Below are 21,440 nucleotides of genomic sequence, written 5' to 3' on the forward strand. Positions count from 1 at the left end.
GTGCCTAACATGGTTCTTAACTCATTCTAAATGAATATTGATGATGGTGATGTTTCTTCAATAGACTATAAGCTCCTTGAAAACAGTCTGTCTTTTAAAACGCACACAAACATAAAACCCTCATTTGGTGTGCATTTACTTGGCACAAAGTCCTGTGTTTACTTCTGTTAGCTCTAATCTTCCGGATAATGTTGTTGCAAAGTTCATGTCATCTCCAGTTTGCACATGAAAAAGTGAGAATTAAAGAGTGTGTTATTCAAAGATAGAAAATAAGCTTTTTGCATTCCTGTCATCTGTGCTTTAGTAAAAGAAATATGAAATGAATGAATTGGTGCAACTACTTTGATAATTTTGAGTAATTTGATGTTTCTTCTTTCTTTTGTCAGTTGTGGGGCTTGTACTCTGGTCCTAGGTGCTGTCTCTCAGCTCTTCAGCTCAAGGCTAGCACACAGTGCCACTTCCGACATTTACTCTTAAATGAAACATTTCTCTTTGTAAGTTTATATTATTCAGTTATAATCTCACCAATATATTCTACTAAGCAAAGGCTTATCTCCTTTTTTGGGGGGGGGGGGGGGCCGGTCGTGGGGCCTGAACTTTGGGCTTGGGTGCTGTCCCTTAGCGCTCTTCCACTTGAGCCACAGTGCCACTTCTGGCTTTTTTCTTTTTTGCTTATGTGGTGCTGAGGAATCGAACCCAAGGCCTCATGTATGCAAGGCAAGCACTCTACCACTGAGCCACCTTCCCAGCCCCCTTTTTTTCTTTTTTTGAGATGGAATCTTGCTAAGTAGTCCAGACTAGTCTAGAACTCTTCATTTGTTCCTTCAGCCTCTTCAAGTGCTGGCATTATGACAAACACAGCCATTCTTAGTTGTCTTTGTGTTTCTGTCTGCATTCTTAAGTCCTTCCTCTTTGAGAGCTGCAATGTGTATGTGTGTGCTTACAATTTTCCCCTAACTCCTGTGATAGTGACCTCTGAGCTAATCCTGTCACCTGTTTTCCGGTGCCGTATTCTGTGCCTCCTCACGTTTGTAAGCTGTGAGATCTGGAATGCTGATAGGTGCTTTCTCACTCGTGCCTCCAGTTCTTCCAGTTCTCAGCCTCATTGTTGCAGCTGTTCTTCAAGTTTACCTAGACCTCTGTTCTTTCAGCCTGTTTACTTGTGATGTCTTAGATCACTTAAAAATTCACTTCCGTATACTTTTTTTGGGGAGGGGGATTTTTTTAGTTGAGGAAAAAGTTCACTTAACATAAAAGCTTCCACTTAAAAATCATTTTTAGTATACTCATACTGTTGTGTAGCAGTTGTCACTCTCAAATTCCAAACTCTTTTGTTACCCCCAAAGAAAGCCATACCTGTTAGCAGTCTCCTGTCTTTTCATCCTCTGACAAGTAAATTTACTTTCTGACTCTTGATTTTCCTAAGCCTCCTGAGTTCTGGGATTGCAGGTATTATGCTTCCAGGTCTGCAAGCATAATATGTTGTAACATGTATCAGTTCTTTGTTTTCATGGAGTAAATTACATGCTCTCTTTTTGTTTGTTTGTTTGTTTGAGGAGGCAGTATTTGGGATTGAATTCAGGGTCTTGTGTCTTCTCAGCCATACTCTCCTCTCCCCTCCCCCTCACCCCCTGTTTCTCTCTCTCTCTGCTTTTGTTTCTTTTTCAGGTAAAGTCTCACTTTTTGCCCAGGATGGACCTTAGATCTTGATCCTCCTACTTATATCCTCCTGAGTTTGGGATGACAAGTGTGCATCACTCTGCCCGAGTTGTTGGTGTTGAGATGGAATCTTGCTAACTTTTTTCCTGGGCTTGCTTTGAACCTTAGTCCTCCTGATCTCCTATTCCTGAGGAACTAGGATTACAGATGTGAGCCACCTGACCCAGTCTGAATTATGCTCTTTCATGGATATAACACATTTGTTTATCTAGTAATCAGCTGATGGGCATTTGAGTTGTGTCTCTTCTTTGGCCATATGATTATTCCTTTCAGTCTGCTCTTAATTTTACATTAAAATTTCTCCTTAGAGGCCTTCATTTCCTTTTTATCTATCTCCCACCCATTTTAATTCTGTTTTATTTTTAAAATTTTGTTTTACTCTGGGACAGCCTCTTACTGTGTTGTTCAGGTTGGTATTGAACTTCTGAACTCAGTAATTCTCCGTCCTCTTTGTGCCTGTGAGAATTCATTCTCCAGCATCTACAGCTGTGCCATACACCCCTACAGGAGATATTATGTAACTGTTTGTTGAAACCCACTGATGGGTACAGAGTCCTGAAATTCTTGATGCAAAACAACTTTTCTAGATGCAGTCCCTCTTTTGTTCCTTTTAGTAAGCTCTTCAGTTGATCATTATTTTTGTAGGATGCACTACTTTGTCCTTCATTCTTAGCAGAATGATCTTTTCTGCTTGGTGGGAATATCTTTAGTTCTGTTCCAAACTAGAATGTACAATCTGTTCTTACCTTTTGTCTCCCATTCAAGTAATAAAATTATCTCTTTATATAAACCCTCTACTTCATTGGCATTTTGCTTCAGTCTTCTCTCCTTTCACTATCACCTCTTAAGTAGGTTCAGATCTGCTTCTTAGTAAAAATCAAACAAAAGCAAACAACAATTAGAAGATTTAGCTGAAAAAATAGCAAAAATCTCTGCTGAGTAACTTACATGTGCCTATAAGTTTGTACTAAGATCTTTATGTGAGGTATCTTACCTTTCACAGAACCAGTATGGTTAGTGCCATTTTTGTCACAGAGGGGGAACTGAAGTTTGCTGAGGCTAAGATCATCCATACCGACTTAGATGGCAGCAGGATCTGACTAGGATCTGAACCTAAATAAACTGAGCTGAGAACCTTTCTTTTAACAATTCTATTTTGTTAACATTCTCCTACCCCTTTCAAGAAAACCTTTAATCATTTAATTGATTGAATAAAGAATAATATTTATGTGGGATAAAATTCAAAGGAAAAGAAAATGTGTGCCCAGGGAAAATTAGTCACCTTTTAGTCTCTTTGCGAGAGGAGCACATTGACCTAGTTTCTTAAGTGTTCTTAAAGAAGCTTCTAATTCTGCTTTTTAGTACAATGACTGTCATTAAAAAACAAAACAGAACAAAACCATGAGTACTATTTTACATTGATTTTCTTTCCTCATTTATGTTGGATGTTTTTATTTGTTATTAATCATTCAACTGTCCCCTGACCTTTTTTGGCACTGGGGATTTAACTCAGGTCCTTGCATATACTAAGCTGCTAAGCACACCTTCTACTGCTGAGCTATAGCCCTAACCCCGTTTCATGTTTTTATGGCTGACTTTTATTATAGTAATTTATTCAGTTGCTTACTGATGGACATTTAAGATCGCACCAATATCTTACTGTAACTGCAATGAATAACTGCAGATATGTCATAATGTTTATGATTGAATGTATCTATGATAACATTTAAAAACGAAATTACTAGGCTAAAGATTATGTGTGTTTTAAGTTTTGAGAGTTCTTGTTAAATTGCCTTCTGTAGAAATATTACCAATTTCTATTCCCCACCAATGGTGTCAGAATACTGTTTTCCATACCTACCCTCTCTATAATATGTTATCAAACTTTTTTTAGCTGGAAAAAAAAAAGGTAATTTTCATTAATTTTAGTAGAAATGAGGTTAGATATCTCTTCATGAGTTCTAAGACACATTTTTATATCCTTTCCTTGGAAATGTTCTGTGTATGCCTGTTACTCATTATTTCTAGTGGATGGTTGGGTTAAGTTTAGAATGACTTGTGTGGCTTTTCTCATGGTATGGAAATTAGTCTCTTGTAATTTGTTGCTAATACTATTTTCCCATATTGTGACTTATATCTTGACTGTTACAATGTTTTTGCTATAGAAATATTTTATTTCGTTTTTTGGTGCCAGTACTGGAACTTGAACTCAGGGCCTCAAGCTTTCACACTTTTTTTTTTTTTTTGGGTCTGTAATGGGGCTTGAACTCTGGGCCTGGGTGCTGTCCCTCAGCTCTTCAGCTCAAGCCAGCACTCTACCACTTGAGCCACAGTGCCACTTCTGGTTTACTGTTGGTTTATTAGAGATAAGAGTCTCATGGAGTTTCCTGCCTGGGCTGGCTTTGAACCTTGGTCCTTAGATCTCAGCCTCCTGAGTAGCTAGGATTACAGGAGTGAGCCACCAGTGCCTGGCTTCACTCTGCTTTCTTGCTCATAGCTGTATCATTTGAGTTGTACCTTTAGTGTAGCCTTTTGCTAGTTAATTGGAGATGGAATCTCAAAGACTTTTTCTCTAGCTGGCTTGGTACTGAGATCCTGTTAAGCTCCTAGAATTATAGACATGGGCCATTGGGCCCCGAGAACATATTTTATTTTTATGTAGTTGAGTTTATCAGTTCATTATCCTGTACCTTTTGAGCTTCACATTGATTTTCAGAAAAAATTTTTTTCATTTTGAGATTATCAAAAACAGTACTTGTTTTTTCTTGGTTTTACAATTTTTTTTTTTTTTTTTTGGGTCCTGTCATGGGGCCTGAACTGTGGGCCTGGGCGCTGTCCCTTAGCTCTTCAGCTCAAGGCTAGTGCTCTACCACTTGAGCCACCGTACCACTTCCGGCTTTTTTTCTTTTTACTTTATGTGGTGCTTAGGAATCGAACGCAGGGCCTTATGCATGCAAGGCAAGTGCTCTACCACTGAGCCACCTTCCCAGCCCCACAATTTTTTTTTTTTACAATTTTTTATATGTAAATATTTCATGTAAATATTTGGGACTTAGAATCAAATAGCTTTTTTTTTAATTTTTATTTTTTGGTCTTTTCCTTTTTGGTAGTGGGGATCTAACCCAGGATGTTGCACTTGCTAGGCAAGTCCTTTGTCGTTGAGATACATTCTAGCCCAAGTATCAAATATTTCCTATTCTCCTTTAGATCAATAGTGTCCCTAATGTCAAGTTAAATACTGCACTGTCCAACCTGCTGTAATATTAGTTATATTTTTATTTGTTTCTTGAGGGTGTCTTCTCTTCCATTGATCATCTTCTTCGTCTTTATTACCAAACTGCAGTTACTGTACTTTTTTTTTTTTTTAAGGCTAATGTTCTTATTTTGTGAGTTTTTCAAAAAATTTCTTCTAAGCTGGATGCTGGTGGTTTCACTCCTATAATCCTCCTATCTACTCAGGAGGCCAAGATTTGAGGATCATGGTTCAAAGCCAGCCATGCAGGGAAGTCTGTGAGAATCCTATGTCTAATATATTATCAAAAAGCTAGAAGTGGAGGTATAGCTTAAGTTGTATGGAACTAACCTTGAGCAGAAGAGCACAAGGCAGTGCCCAGGCCCTGAGTTCAAGCTCACAACCAACAAAAAAATCTTTTCTCTTTTTACATAATGGTTACTACATATAGACTTACTATATATGAATTAGTTTTACTGTTGTAATGCATCTTATTATATAAAAACTAGATTTTTGTTGTTGTTGTTGTTGGTCATAGGGCCTGACTCTGGGCGTGGGCTCTGTCCCTCAGGTCTTTAGCTCAAGGCTAGCACTCTTACCACTTGAGCCACAGCGCCACTTCTGTTTTTTTCTGTGGCGCTGAGGAATCAAACCCAGGGCCTCATGCATGCAAGGCAAGCACTCTTCCTCTGAGCCACCTTCCCAGCCCACTGGATAATTTTAAAAGACATCTCTGCCACCATTTCCCTTCCCTCCCTTCCCTTCCCCTCCCCTTCTCTTCCTTTCCCTTCTCTCCCCTCCCCTCACCTCCCTTCTCTTTTTCTTTCTTTTTCTCCTTCCTTCCTTCCTTCCTTCCTTCCTTCCTTCCTTCCTTCCTTCCTTCCTTCCTTCCTTCCTTCCTTCCTTCCTTCCTTCCCTCCCTCCTTACCCTCCCTCCCTCCCTTTCTTCCTTTCTTTCTATCTTTCTCCAATATTGAGACTTGAATTTAGGGCCTAGGTACTGTCCCTGAGCTTTTTAGCTTAGGATTGCCCCTCTACCACTTTACAGTGATACACTGTAAAGTGTACACAGCTCCAATTCTGCCATTTTTGTGGTTAATTGGAGATAAGCATCTCTTGGATGTATCTGTCTGGGATTGCTTTGAATCCTGATCCTCAGATCTCAGTTTTCTAAATTGCTGGGATTATAGGGATTATAAGCCTGAGCCTTTAGTGCCTGGCTTGCTACCATTTCTTACAGCGAAAGAAATGGGGAAAATAGTGAAAGGTATACAGTTGATCTTATGGGAATGTGTTCTATAAAGAGAATTCCATGGTAAAATATTTTTTGAATATCTGAATATCTTGCTACATATTATATCTCTTCTCTTGAATACACATTAATATTAAAAATTCCTGGTCTGGGAATGTAGCTCAATGGCAGAGTAGTGGCCAGGCATGTGTAAGGCTCTGGTTTCTGTGTTCAACAATGCAAAACAAACGAACAAAAAAAAAAAACATAAAGCACCTAAAAGTTTAGTAGTATCCTGTGGTTTCTTTTCTAGACATCCTTCTGTGATCTTCACTGTCTCAATCAGGTGATTTTCTTTGTTTGCTCATGCATGGCCTTGTCATAGCACTTGGTGTTTGTGCCTTATGGAATTTATTTGCCATTTTTGGTTAGAATCAGAGCTCCTTGAAAACAGAGTGCAAGTTTAACTTTGGATTCTCTAAGCTTTAGGGCAGCAGTCCTATTTTATTTTATCATATGTGTGTTTATGATTTCTAAGTAGTAGTACAAAGAAATGGTTAGTTTTAAATTATACTTGAGTTCCCTTTGTAGTTTTTGTGGTTCTCTTCAAGATCTCTCCCCTTTTCCCTTGCTCTAGAACCCCTTTCATTTTTCCTTCATCCCAGAGGGGTTCCACCACTCCTCCTCTTCCTTCTCCTCTGTGTCTCTGTCTGAATGAAAGAAAGACATAAGAAGGAAAGGAAAAAAGGAGGGAAAGGGAATGAAAGGAAGTAAAGCAGATGGAAAGATAAGAATAAGGGTGAGAGAATGAGAACAAGCAAAAGAGAAAGACAGCTTTCACTGCACAATGCTCAGACCCATAGGCCTTAGAGAAATTTTTTCCAATAGTAAGTTGATTAATCAAATTCAGACAACTGCTTTGATAGAATTATATTAAAACTATGAATATGACTTTATTAACTCACATACCAGTTTACTTACCTTTCCTTCAGTGTACCATAGTTATTTTAATTTTTTTAAAATTATCTTTTATCATACTTTTCTTCTAGGAGGTCCTTTTTTTGGGGGGGGGGTAGTTGAGGGATAGAAACTAGGACCGCAGATTGTTTCTAACATATTTATAAGATGATTTCTTTGTTGCTTTGTATGTCCCTCCCCCACGGTATAACCCCTGCTTTTACTGTATTTGATGTTGGTATAATTTGTGGAAGGGAAGGGAAAAATCAAAATGTTTAAATAGGGATACAGGTGAACCCATTGCAACAATGAGATGTACAAGTCGTTATGTCAAAAAACAAACTTTACAGCTTTGGTGGGGGCGGGAGGATCGGGTAGGGGGTTGGGGGGGTAATGGGAAGGAATGGGAAGGGGAAACAAAGGAGGAGGCAACAATGCTTGATAAGAAATGTACTTGTTATCTTGCCCATGTAATTGTAACTTACACTCTCTGTACGGTATTTTCACAATTAAAAAAACAAAAGAAAAGAAACTAGGGCTGCAGGCCTGGGCAAGTGCTCTTACCATTGAGCTATATCCCCATCCTTTCTCCCAGTAGATACTTTGAATCTTTAGGGATTTAATTTATGAGGTTGAATTTAATTTGATAAAATTATTATGTTTTTGTTATTATCAGACAGTCTCTGGGTCCTAAAAGGTCACCTTTTTGGAACAACTTTTCTGTGAGTTTATAAGTCAAAGAAAAAATAATTTGTTTTGGGCTTATTGGTGAAGTATAATTTATCTTAACTAGGTTAACTCCCATAATTTCTGCCAAGACTTGTTCAACTAAGTAACATAAAATTATTTCAAACCTGATGTAATACTTTTTCTCTTTTTTTTTCAGCTTGTGAAACTTTGTATTGCCATGATTGATACTGGAAAAGCCTTTTGTGTTGCAAATAAACAATTCATGAATGGGATTCGAGACCTAGCACAGTATTCTAGTAATGATGCTGTAGTTGAGGTCAGTATTATTAAAATAACAGGTTACCTAATTGTTACTAATAATTATAGTGATATTTAAGATAGAAGTAGAAAAGGTATCACCCCTTGTTGTTACGACCTATAAGGCTGTCTACCAAGATGGTTAGCTGTAAAGGTTAATTTGCGATGTATATGTCTAGCATCAATACTAACCCAGCTTCTCAGTGTTTGGCCACTTTACTAAATTTGCTAGCTGCTAAGTGAGCTGAACCAACATCTGCCCAAGGGTCTGAGCTGGGAGGTGCAGGTTACCAGTAGCTGCTTATTGAGACAAACACAGAATGTGAGCCAGTTGAGAACAGGACCTAATGTGTGTATGTGTACTGTTTGCTTCTGGTGAGCCTGCTGCCTTGGTTAGCTTGAATCCTTTGTTGCACCTGTGTAGTCTTATGTTATTTATTCCAAGATGATAATAAATGATGAAGACGTAGGTGTGCTTTGATGGTGAGTTGATCGATAGATGTTTAAAGGGGCACAGTATTAATAGCCTCAAGACAATTTTACATTCATGCCATGGGTAGGACAAAGCTATTGCTTTAACTTTTCTAAGTTGTATGTTACTACATCTAGACTTGATCTCTCTGCAGAGCATTTCTATGAATAAGTGAGATTGTTCCTGGAAGAAAATGCTGTTATGTACAATGTTACTTGACCTGTCAGAATTGCTAAAATAACGTTTTTGTGGCTTTTAAATGACTTAATTTTCTTTTTGTTTCTGTCTTATAGACAAGTTTGACCAAGTTTTCTGACAGTCTTCAAGAAATGATAAATTTTCACACAGTAAGTGTCAGTAAGTAGGTACTACTATTGGCTATGTTAATATTTTAGTATTTTCTTTGACCAACAGTATTTTTATGACAGTACTGAAGTCTGAAGTTGATTTAATGACTTTAGTTGGTCCATGAGTTTTTAATTGGCTGTGTGTGTATGTGGCTGTGGCAGTGAGAGAGGAAATGTACACACTTAAATTTTCTTTTCTAATGTGGTAAACTATTAGTAGTAATGAAACATTCATTAAAGCTCCCACTCCCTATTTTAAGTTCTGGCTTTGCTAGTTTTTAAGCATTTATTTAAGAATAAAAAAGTATAAGTCATTAGGTGTGTTGGCATATCCCTGTAATCCTAGCGCATATGGAGTATTGTGAGTTTGAGGCTAGCTTGGGGCTACATAGTAAGTTTTGGTTCTGCTTGGGCTGGTTCAGTAAACAAACAGTAAAAGTCACTTTAAATTTAACCTCTGCTTCCTCCTCTCCACCTCCTCTTCTACTACCACTAACACCACTACCTCTTCCTCCTTCTCCTCCTCTTCCTCCTGGTCCTGCCCCTCTCCTCTTCCTTCTTTTCCTCCTTTCCTCTCTTATTTCTGGACACTTGAACCTTGTCCCTCAGCACATAGCATTTTAAGATACACATATCTTTAAATCCAATTCCAAGAAGTATTTATAGATATGTCTAAGAGTTGAGGGCATTTCTCCTTTAAGAATGAGGAGTATGCTGGATGCTGGTGGCTCATGCCTGTAATCCTAACTACTCAGGAGGCTGAGATCTGAGGATTGCGGTTCAAAGCCAGCCGGGGCAAGAAAGTCCGTGAAACTCTTATCTCCAAAAAACCACCAGAAAACCGGAAGTGGCGCTGTATGTAGCTCAAGTGGTAGAGCGCTAGCCTTGAGCTGAAGAACTGAGCTACAATGCTCAGGCCCAGAGTTCAAGCCCCACGACCGACCAAAAAAAAAAAGATTGAGGAGTATATATTACTCTTGAAATGTCACAAAATGCCTTTATATATTGAATTAATTTACAGAAAATATGGAAACTTGTAAGTTATAGATTTCATTTTTCAAGAAATGAGTAGGGCTGTCATAAATTTTGGAGCACTTAATAATTAGCAGCTATTACAATAGTATCCACATTTGTATTTATGAAATCTAATTTTTGTTTTTAGTGAATTTGAGCTTCTTAATTTTTTATCATTATATTGTGGATGAAGTTACATGAACATATTTATTTTCAATTGCAGTTCATATTTTAGCTGTTCCAAAATTGACAAGTTACTGACCTTAGTGCCTGTCTGAATTTTCTTGAATATATACCTAGCTGAAATTGCTAGGTCATATGGCAGTTCTGTATTTGCCTTTTTGAAGAGCCTCTAAACTGATTAATTTTAATTTTAAGTTTTAAAAATTATAGTCATTTTAGTAAGGCTGAAGTAGAATCTCATTTTGGTTTTGGTTTATATTTCCTAGTGACTAATGAATACAGAGTATGTTTTGTGTTCTTATTGGCTATTTGTATATTGTCTTTTGCCATTATTATCATTGCTGCCCCTTGAAGTCCTTTGTCCAGTTTTAGATTGCTTTTTTGTTTTTGAGTTGAATGTTTAGAATATTGTCTATCTTTTGACCATTAAGCCCTTGTCAATAGATTTTCTCCATAAATTTTCTTTTTCAGTTTTTCCTTTTTCTTTTTGATGTTTGGGATCTTTTTCATGCCAAAAGTTCATGTTCTATCCCTGAATGGCTTTGTAGTCCTTCCTTTTTACTTTCCTGATAATGTCATTTACCATAGACGTTTTAAATTTTGATAAAGCCAAAAGTCCAGTTTTTCTTTTGATGCCTGTTCTTTTACTATCATATATAAGAGAATTTATTTCCAAACACAAGAGAATTTATTTCCAAAAACAATCTCATGAAGTTTTTTTCCACCAAGAATGTTTGGCAGCACTGTTTGACATCTTCTAGGAAGGTACTTTACCATTTGAAACATACCTAAAGCCCCATTTTGCATTTTTTTAAAGTTAGAGTCTTACTATATGTTAGGGCCAGCCAGCCTGAGCTTTGATCTTCCTACTTGTCCTTTATGGTGTTACTGGCAATGACCTATACCACTGTGTTTTTCCCTATAGCTGGGATAATAAGCACTTGCCACCATGATCAGCCATTGGCTGAGATAACTGCAAACATGAATATCTTTTGTATGACTGTCGACATCTCTTTTAATGTGTTCATATTTACCCTTAATGACTTAAGCAGGACATGGAGGGGCTAGTTTGCCTCTGTTCCAGTGTTGACTAGGTGGCTTGTCTGTGACTGGAAGAACCAATGTGTTTGGCACCAGAGCTTGGTGGCTAGAATGGTTGGAGTTGGCTGGGTTCTTTGCAGTCTCTGGAGTCTCTTATTTTCTCCCCCCTCCCTCCATCTCATGTTGCTGGGCTTGAACTTAGGGCCATTTGTGCCATGCCTTAGCCTTATTTTCCAGGTTGTTTTTTGTCTGCATTTGGCTTTTCTCCAGTAATACAGTCAGCCAGTTGGTGTTCAAGGGTCTAAAATCAGTAGGTGTTGCTTCCTATGGCTTAAGAGTCGCATTGTTTTACTTCTGTTGCATTCTTTGGATGAAGTCGAGCTACAGGGTGAGTTCAGATTTAAAAGAATCAGGAGGCAAGTTCTGCCTCTGGGTGAAAGAGTAGCAGGCACCTGTAGAGATAGGAGGAATTACTGGCCTTCTACCACATCTTTTAATACCTAATAAATGTCTAATTTTACCAAGTGTTAGGATTCAATAAAATTCGAGAACCACTGAAGGTGAGATCAGTGATTTTTAGAATGGTCCTTGAACCAATAGCATCAGCATGATTGAATGCTTGCTAGAATTGCAGATTGTCTGAACCCACACATAGTCTCTGTAATCAGAAACTATAAGACTGAGAGCCAGCAACCTGTTTTAGAACAAGCCTTCCAGGCAATTCTTTGGCACTCTAAAGTTTGAGAACTACTCTTCTAGAGCAAACTGTGTCTTACAGACAAATATAGCTCCTTGCTTTTCTTTGTTTCTTTTTCCTGCAAATTTTTATTGGAACACTGCTACCTGCATTTATTTTGTATCATCTATATCTAATTTTGACTTTAATAAAAGGGTTGCATTGTTGTGACAGACTATCTGGTCTACAAACCTCATATATTTATTACTATGAACTCCTTTTCAAAAGCAGCATGCTGACCTTTGCTCTTGAGGATTTCTTAATTTTTTCCTACTTTTGTGGACTGTATGCCATGACACCTACTGACACCTGTTTTCTGTGTTAGTGAAAGTTATTTAGTGATTTTTCTGTCATTGGTGAATTCTTCTCAGTGAAATGTTGATGAATGGGCTACAACCCAGCCTAGTTAAAATCAAAATCTTTGAGTTAAGAACCTAGAATGAATTCCTCAGCGCATTCATATATGTAGCCCAGTCTAATCAAGTGGCTTCTTTACTGACATTCTTCTCTGATTTCTGGTAAGTCTGAAATTGTTCTAGATATTCTATATTTCTAATAAGGTGATAGCAGTCTATTTAGCCATCTCAGCATCTGTATATTAATATTTTCTCATATTATTTCATTCTGCAACCAATTTGGAAACTCTAGGATTAGAGCAATTTGTCTCAATCTTTTTTCTTTTGTTCTGGTCCTTGGGCTTGAACTCAGGAACTGGTTGCTGCCCCTGTGTGCTCAGGGCTAGTGCTCTACCACTTGACAAAAGTGTCACAGTGCCACTTCCGGCTTTTTCTAGGTAGTTTATTGGAATGTCTCAACATTTATTTAACAATATCACCTGGAAAACTTGCTAAAAATATAGAAAGATCTCAACCTTCTACAAATCTTTGTCATTTGTGTTTTCTATTAACTTTTTTCTTTCTTTCCTCCACTCTCTTCCCTTATGGCCTTTCTCCTCCTCTACCTTCTTCCTCTGTTTTTTGGACAAAGTCTTGTTGTAGTCCAGGCTGGCTGTAAACTTTCAATCCTCTTGCCTCAGCTACTTGAGGACTGAGATTACCAGTGTGTGCCACAATGCTCCATACTCTCCTAACTTTCTGTGTGATTTTGATATAAATATAAGCCACTGGGAAGCCATTAGTTTAGCGAAATTGATAATTACAGGTAGAGTAGAACAAATAATAAGCATTTATTTAATACTTGTTAGTAATTTCTCCTAGTGATTGCAAAGGAAAGTCTTGATTTACTGTCTTTTCTGGTATATCTTTTTAAAAATAGTATTTAACAGGTTTCCAACTTTAATGCATGATTTTGCACATATATTTATCAGCTTTTAGACATTAATGAGCTGACTTTTAAAAGGAAGACATGATTTTAATTTTACATTGTAGTTCCATAATAACTGGTGATGTTGAACATGCTTCTCCCAATTCATACACCTTTTTTGGTAAAATGCTATTTTTAATTGTTTATATAATTATTTTTAAATTTTAAAAAGTTTTTTTCTAGCCTACATTCCATATGTATCTTTTCAGGTATGTTTTACACATATTTTCTTTTAGGGGTTGGCTTGCTTTTTCCTTTTTTGAAGCGACATCTTTTGAAGTACTATAGTTTTAAGTTTGGGTGAATTGTGGGTGTTTTTTGTGTGTTCTTTAAGTGTTCACATAACCACAGTTCACTAAGATTTTATTTATGCTAATTTGTAGATGTGTAAGCCTATGACCCATTTAGAGCTAAGTTTTGAGATGTTCCACGGTAAGTGAACATCTTCCCTCCCATCTCCCTATATGGCTTTCCAGATTTTTGTTCCATCAGTCTTTGTTCATTAACTTATCCCTATTTATAGTTCTTGAGCTGAGTATATAGTATAACTCAGTGATTGCACACTTGCCTAGCAGGTGCAAGGCCCTGTATCCTAGTATTGATTTTAAAAAAGGAAAAGAAAAACTATGACTTGAGTTTATGTGTAGGTTATTTCTGGACTCCATTCTGCTTCATTGATCTTTTGGCTATCTTTATGCTTGCTAGACAGGCATTCTATCCCATGAGCCATTCTCCAGCCCTTTTTAGCATTAGTTACTTTTTAGATAAGGTGTATCTCCTTTTGCTGGAACTGATCTAGATCATTATTTTCCTGCCTACCCATATTCACATAATTGGGACACAGGCAAGAGCTACCACACTCAACTTATTTGTTGAGATGGTTCCTACTAACTTTTTACCCTGACTGGATTTGAATCACAGCCTTCCCAACCAGCAACTCCCAAGGAGCTATGATTAGAAGTATGTACCTTGACGACTGATAGGTTTTTTTTTTCCTGTTCATCTCACTCTTCTTCAAACTAAGAATGAATTATTCTGTAAATTATTAAAGTACTTGGAATTTCCATGGAAAGTCCTGTGAAACTTAGCCATACTCAAAACCGTCCTTGTTAAGTATCATTTAAGAGGGACAAAAGAATTATTTTTATTTCTGATTGCAACCATCCTTTAACCTAAAGCACTATTTAAGGTTTACTTGAATTTCAAACATACAACATTTAAATACACAGTCTTCCCAAATGAGTAACACTTGACTAGGGTGTAAGGCAGTTTTGTTGGAGTTTACATTTGTGGTGCTTCAATATATCGGACTAAAAAATATCTATAGTGGATGGCGGGGGCGGGGGGGGGGGAGATTTGTATTACTCATTTTACCTACTGAAGCCTGAATTACAATAAAGGAAATTGGTTGCCTTTCTGTGTGAGAATTCTATTTCAACATTAAAAAAGATTTGATATATTTTTTCTGTAAATAGAAAGTAGTTCATTTTTGAGGCTAAAACTGGCTTAAATTTAGTTTTAGGTTCTTTTTTAAATGCTTACATATTTGATGGTCTTCAGTAAGAAGGAATTTCGATATTATTAGAATTGGAGTACTGGTGAAATGATGTGGTATTTATAGAACTACAGTAAAATTATTTGTTTACTTTTCTAATCACCCAATGTTACATTTTGTCTTTTAGATACTGTTTGACCAAACTCAGAGATCAATTAAGGCACAGCTTCAGAATTTTGTTAAAGAGTAAGTCATTTACAGTGAAGAGCAAAGAAAAGTGACTGGTTAATGATGCCATCTGGGAATTGGTATTTTTTGAAATTATGGACCATGAATTTCTGAAAATATTGGAGGTCTTTGTTTACTTTGTGATATGTGCATTGTATTTCTTCCTTAGTTCTTCTGCATAGGAATCAGATTTCATGTCTTTCATTGGATTCCTTATAGTTTGTTTCATGAGCATGTATTCAAATATATAGCTAGAGTTGTTATACGTTTAATAAGCATTTAAAAAATATACACAAAAACTATTGGACTTTTGAAATGAAACCCAAAGGTAGTTGAAATACTGTTAGGTATTGTAGTTGGAACTAAGTTTTGTCTAGTCTGGATATGTTATTTTCTTTGAAGAGAAGATAGTTTAGATAATGACTCACGGAAGTTCATGTTTTGTTATTGTGAATCTTTTGTGTCAGATTCATCATGTTTTGTAGTGAAATAAAAGTGAGTTAGACTTTTAAAAAGTCTAAACTTTCAAATGAGATAAGTTCCCTTTTTCACATTAGTAATTTTGTTTTTCCTCTTGTAATTCCTAACTGAGAATATAAAGAACTGAAGAAAAAGTTTATTGTGCTGTATTATTAGAGATAAGTTATACATATTATAAAACTGCAAGTAGTGACAGATCTTATTAACAACATAATGCATTTCTGTTTTCAGTGTTGAGCATTAAACTCGGCCTCACACATGCTAGGCAAGCATTCTACCAGTGAGCTACAACTGTAGCCCAGTAGGTTAGAATTTCTCCTGAATACCAAGTTTCATAGATTGTTTCAGAGGTGTGTGTGCATTTTAAGACTTACTTTTGTTTACCTTTCAACACACTAATTTCCTCTGAGAAGATACAGATATTGTTCCCCTTCCCTTTGCTCTCTTTCTCTTCCTTCTCCCCTCCCCTCTCCCTTCCCATCTTCCTTCCTCTCATCTTTATCCTCTCCTTTCCCCTCCACTGTACTCAGGCTTGAGCTCACTACCTCAAGCTCAGGGCATTGGGCTTACTTGGCTCTCTTGCTCATGGCTAGCTCTCTACTATTTGAGTCATGCCTCCATTCTACAGTTTATCTGGTTGAGATGGAATCTTACAGACTTTACTGCCTGAGGTGACTTTGAACCTTGATCTTCCAGGTTCTCAGCCTCCTTGAATAGCTAACATTGAAATCCTTAACTAATGGTGCCTGACTAATATTGTTTCTCAAAGTAAGGTCTGTAGACCACCCATAGAAGTAAAATTAAAGGTGTGTGTCTACAAGGCCTCTCAAATTTTTTGAGACTTGTCATAGCACTTCCAAGTACTTTCATAATTTACAGAATGACTTCATTCACAGTTTGAAATAGAGTGAGATGAAAAGGAAGAAAGATAAATACTCAATTAACAAATTACAATCTTTAGGAAAATCTTTGGGAAAATGCCTTGGAATTTGTATTTTATACGGTGTTCAAGTGGTGATTCTGTATATACTGTTTAAAAAAATCATTTGGTTAGATAATGGTACATGTCCCTGATGTCATTAAAAAAAAAAAAAGTTCCTTTTTCTGTTAATTGGATTATTTACATTTTAACTTACATAGATTTAAATAATGAAATGTTAGCTCACTGTGTCAGGATTTGTATATTCAGGTTGATCATCCGTAAGCCAAAAAATATGAAGTTTAAAATGCTCCAGATCTGAAACACGAAACTCTTTGAGCTCTGGGGTATTACATTTTTGGATTTTGGAGTATACAACCAGAATTCCAAACAAATAATACCAAATCCAAACAAAAACTCCATGATCTGCCCAGGTGTATCAAATAAAGTGTATTTAACCTGTAATTGAAAAATAATATAGTTTTGTTATAGTTTTCATTGCTCAGTGAAAAAAATGACCAGAGATATGTTAGAATTCTGAGGTTATTTTGCCAAAATTTTCAAAGGCTCACTTATTTTTTTTAAAAATTTTTAGGGATCTTAGAAAATTCAAAGATGCCAAAAAACAGTTTGAAAAAGTCAGTGAAGAAAAAGAAAATGCATTAGTAAAAAATGCCCAAGTACAAAGAAACAAGCAACATGAAGTTGAAGAAGCTGCAAACATTCTGACAGCAACAAGAAAATGTTTTCGACACATAGCTTTAGACTATGTCCTTCAGGTATCTTACATGTTTGAAATATTACTACTCTATGTATGGTTACCCCCATAAAATAAATACTATTAAAATGGAAAGGTAAGTATCCTGTTTTGTTTTTGGGAGACAGAATCTTGCTATATTATAGCCTAGGTAGGATTCAAACTTGAGATACTCTTGCCTTAGCCTCCCCAGTGCTGGGATTACAGATGTGCACTACCATGTTCAGTGGAAAACCTGATATTTTGTGGGGAAAAGTCATCAGTCTTTTTTGTGTGTGTATGTATGTATGCATTTAGGCAGGTGTGTGGACACGTATGCTTTTGTTTTTGATTACTCTCTTTGTTTTCCTTCTTGTGATGACCATCCAACCCAGGGCCTTGTGCATGCTAGGCATGTGCTCTGACATTTTGCTATATCCCTAGCTCATGGGTAAAGTTCCCTTTAGGTGGCTCTGATTTTGACCAGGCAAACACTCCAGCTTGGTTGCAGAACAGTTCTTCTCTTCTTTTAACATCTGTCATTTTAAAGTTGCTATGTCCATTTGATTAATACTTGATAATTAGCCTCATGGTATTGCCATGTTTTACTGGCAATAGTAAAAAATAATTTTTAATTATTATAAGTGATAACTTATAATAGACTTTTTTTGACACATTAAAGAATTCTATTGAAGGATAAAACTAGAGTTTGATTTAGGACCTCATCATGCTTGCTAGGTAAATGTTGTACAACTTGAGACACTCTCCTAGTACAACCCTCTACCCCCAGTGTTTGAACTCAGGTCCTTATGTATACTAAGCAAGTACTCTACCCCTGAGCTTATACTGAGCTCTGTTGATTATTTCTTTATAGTAGATATTTAAGGCTCACTGTTATTACCAAATCAAACCTATTTCTAGAAATAGTGTTCTGATGTTTTGCCAGAAGGTACAGCTTTTGCATTTTGTACAGTGTGTAATTGAAACTAGTGTGAACTTGATAGATCTCCAAAGGAATTTGAAACTTGTGATAATGAAGGTAGAACATTTTATTTAAAATGCGTATGATGTGTTTTTGTGTATCATGCATTTAGATGTTAAAAGCTTTAAGGCTTAGGGAATTGTCTTTTCTGAATCTTACTTTATAAAACTGCAGTGTTATCTCAGAGATTGTGGGCCAACTTTCCCTCTCCCTCTGTCTCTTCTGTCCCGCCCTCCTTTTCTCTATTCCTTCTTCTTTCTTTTCACCCCTTCAACTTTCTTCCCTTCCTTTCTCTTTCCTTTCCTCTCTCTCCTACTCTCTCTTCTCTTGTACAGGTACTGAAGCTTGAACTCAGGCTGTTCTCACTATACTTTTTTTCTCTGCTTCTGGCTTTTTATTGGCTAATTGGTGAAAGGAGATAGTCTCAGGGACTTTTCTGGTTTTGAAATGATATCCTCAGATATCAGTCTCCGTGTAGCTAGTATGAATCTTTCTTTAAAAAGTCTACTAAACTGTGCAGAAATTAGTGATTAAAAACCACTTAGGTAACTTTGCAAAAAAACAGAATATGAATTTTGTTTTTTTTTTCTAGTAAGTGGGAAGAAAAACATTTTAAAAAATACAGTATATTATACAGGTTTTTAGCATAGTTTAGTTAAGTCTGCCTTTCATTCATATCCTTTCCTGCTTTAGGATGAGCCGTGAGCCTTCCTAACAGGACACTGAATGAATGACCTATGTAGAGTCCTTATTTATTAGACATATTCTAGTTTTTAGCCACCTTGGCTCTTCTACTCTACGGAAAAGATAGAACATATGCATGCTCCTTCTTGAAATATCCATTTGTCTTCATTATCTGAAATTAGTTTCTCCTAAGTTCTGTTTCTTTTCAATTTGTGCCATGGGCTTTTCTCCTTTGTCTGCCTTTCCTTTTCCTTTTTAAGTCTTGTATTTTATTCTACTCTTTTCTTTATTATTTTGTGACATTTTCATCATGCCCCTTCTGTAAATTACCACTTGTACGTAGATGACAAAATCTATTTTCTCTGAGTTCTTCATTTTCATTTAAACAATAGGCTATGTGCAACCTCTGCTCTTTTTCAGATCATATGAAGTTAATGTTCGAATTCTCAAAACTGAGTAGTGTTTGAAACAGATGCACAAACGAAACCAATGCTTAAAGAAACATCATTTAGATTTATATTGGTCTGTTTTTGTTTTCTAGTCAGTACTTTACCATTATAAGATAGGCAGAGAAATTAGTGGTATGGACATTAAGTAAGATTCTGACATTGGCGTCAAGTGTTTATGATTCTTTTTACGTGCAAACATTTTTTTTCATTAAGTTGATATGTGATTACTGACAAAAATGTTGAAAATGCAATTTTTAGAGATGAGAGATGCTATAAAAGGCTATTCTCTTAATTTATTGAGTTTTTTAGTAACCTTAATTAAAATATTAGGAACCATTATTTTATTTAACAAATATTTATTTAGTGCTTACTATGTTTGCTTGGGGACTGGAGATGAGAATAAGGCAACCTTTGGAACTTTGGAACTCAGGCTTTAGGGAACAATTAGAAAACATAAGGTACCTATAAATGCTGTGAGTAAACTTAAATGGGTTTGATACTGTGTTAATACCTTTGTGAGGAGGTGTTATTGAAGGAGAGACTTGATTAGATGAGAATAGCCTCATGTACACCAAGTTATAACCTAACAGCTAGTACAAAGTCACTAAGGGAACGTCATGGCTAGAGCACAGACAGAAGTAATAGAAAACCAGGTCAGAGAGAGAGGGAAGAGCCACATCATATTGGGCCTTGTTGGTAGTTATGAGGGTTTTAAACTATAGGTAATAGGATTTTACTTACATCTTATAAATACCACTCTGGTACCTGTGTTGAGAATGTAATAAAGAGAGTCAGAAAGGAAGCAGAGTCTAGTTCATATCCTGTTACTACAGTCCAGAAAAGATATGATGGTGGTCAACTGATGAGAATTTGTATTTACGCTCTATGTTGAACCTTAATGTACATGCAGACAAGGAAGGTGGAGAAAAGATATATATTCCTTCAGAATTTAAGTGTCAAAATAGTTCTATCACTACAACTTATAATTTTAATGGACATATGTTCCTTGAGATCAAAATCATTTGAGAATTTCTTTGGCACGTTTCGCTTAACTCTTTTGGGAAAAAAAAGAAAAAGTTCAAAAGATGAAAAACTTAGGCTTTACTTACATTTTGTTAAAGCCACTTGAATAAGCAAGTTTTACGATATTGTATTAGAATTAGTTTTGAAAAAGCCTGAATAATTAACCAAATATATTTTTCTCCAGATTAATGTTCTTCAATCAAAAAGAAGATCAGAAATCCTAAAATCAGTAAGATATTAACTGAAATATTTAAGAATGTTAATATGAAATGATACATATTATAGTAGCTAGTATGTATATATTCTCAGTTCATGATTGTTCTTCTTTTTGAGCTTTCGTTTCTCATATCTTGTCTTCATGTTATGGTTGTGTGTATCTTCTTTACTCTGAGCTCCATAAAAATAAACTTTGTACTGATTACTTCTGTTTTTATTTTCTATTACCTTAATATATTCTTGCACATACACACTAGGTATCTAGTCTATTTGGCAAATGACTGAAAATGATGGTTGTAAACATCTGTGAATATATGTTTTGAACTTCATGTAAACAAAATACTAGCCAGGAACCAGTAGCTCAAGCTTGTAATCCTAGCAACTGAGGAGGCTGAGATCTGAGGATCACAGTTCAAAGGCATCCCAGGCAGCAAAAGTCCATGAGACTCTAATTGACAATAAAAACTACCAAAAAGTCAGAAGTAGAGCTGTCGTTCAAATGATATCTTATTAGTCTTGAGCAGAAAAGCTCAGGGATACCATGCCTAAATCCTGAGTTCAAGCCCCAGTACCCACGTGTGCATGCGCTCTCTCTCTCTCTCTCTCTCTCTCTCTCTCTCTCTCTCTGTCTCTGTCTCTGTCTCTCTCTCTCTCTCTCTCACACACACACACACAAATACTATCACACTTAGGTTTTCAATTTTCTCTCATGTATAGTCACTAAAATTTTTTCTCTGCAACTTCATTTATAGTATTTATAATTTATATTTGGTTATATGCATTATTATTATTATTAGTTGTAGAGCTTAAATTCAGCATCTAGACACTGTACCTGAGGTCTTTCACGCAAGGCTAGCACTCTATCACTTTAAGCCATGGTGCCACTGCCAGTTTTCTGGTGCTTAATTGGATATGATAGTCTCATGGACTTTCCTGCCTGGGCTGGCTTTGAACTGCAATCCTCAGATCTCAGCCTCCTGAGTAAC

The 21,440-nt window shown here is 36.4% G+C and overlaps 1 protein-coding gene across 2 annotated transcripts in view; it reads left to right on the forward strand.

Moving 5' to 3' along the window:
* Window positions 1–21,440, forward strand: part of Acap2 (ArfGAP with coiled-coil, ankyrin repeat and PH domains 2) — a 130,166-nt gene that overhangs the window by 35,859 nt on the left and 72,867 nt on the right. For both annotated transcript variants that reach the window (XR_006145973.1, XM_042670179.1), the window contains exons 3-7: window positions 8,026–8,145; window positions 8,892–8,945; window positions 14,925–14,983; window positions 16,960–17,143; window positions 20,423–20,467. Coding sequence is in view for 1 of the 2 variants with exons in the window: in XM_042670179.1 (XP_042526113.1) it covers window positions 8,026–8,145; window positions 8,892–8,945; window positions 14,925–14,983; window positions 16,960–17,143; window positions 20,423–20,467 (462 nt within the window). In the remaining variant the exon portion in view is untranslated. The remainder of the gene's footprint in view (window positions 1–8,025; window positions 8,146–8,891; window positions 8,946–14,924; window positions 14,984–16,959; window positions 17,144–20,422; window positions 20,468–21,440) is intronic.

The sequence above is a fragment of the Dipodomys spectabilis genome, unplaced genomic scaffold, assembly GCF_019054845.1.
Source record: "Dipodomys spectabilis isolate Male_0828 unplaced genomic scaffold, ASM1905484v1 ptg000017l, whole genome shotgun sequence".
NCBI lineage: Eukaryota > Metazoa > Chordata > Mammalia > Rodentia > Heteromyidae > Dipodomys > Dipodomys spectabilis.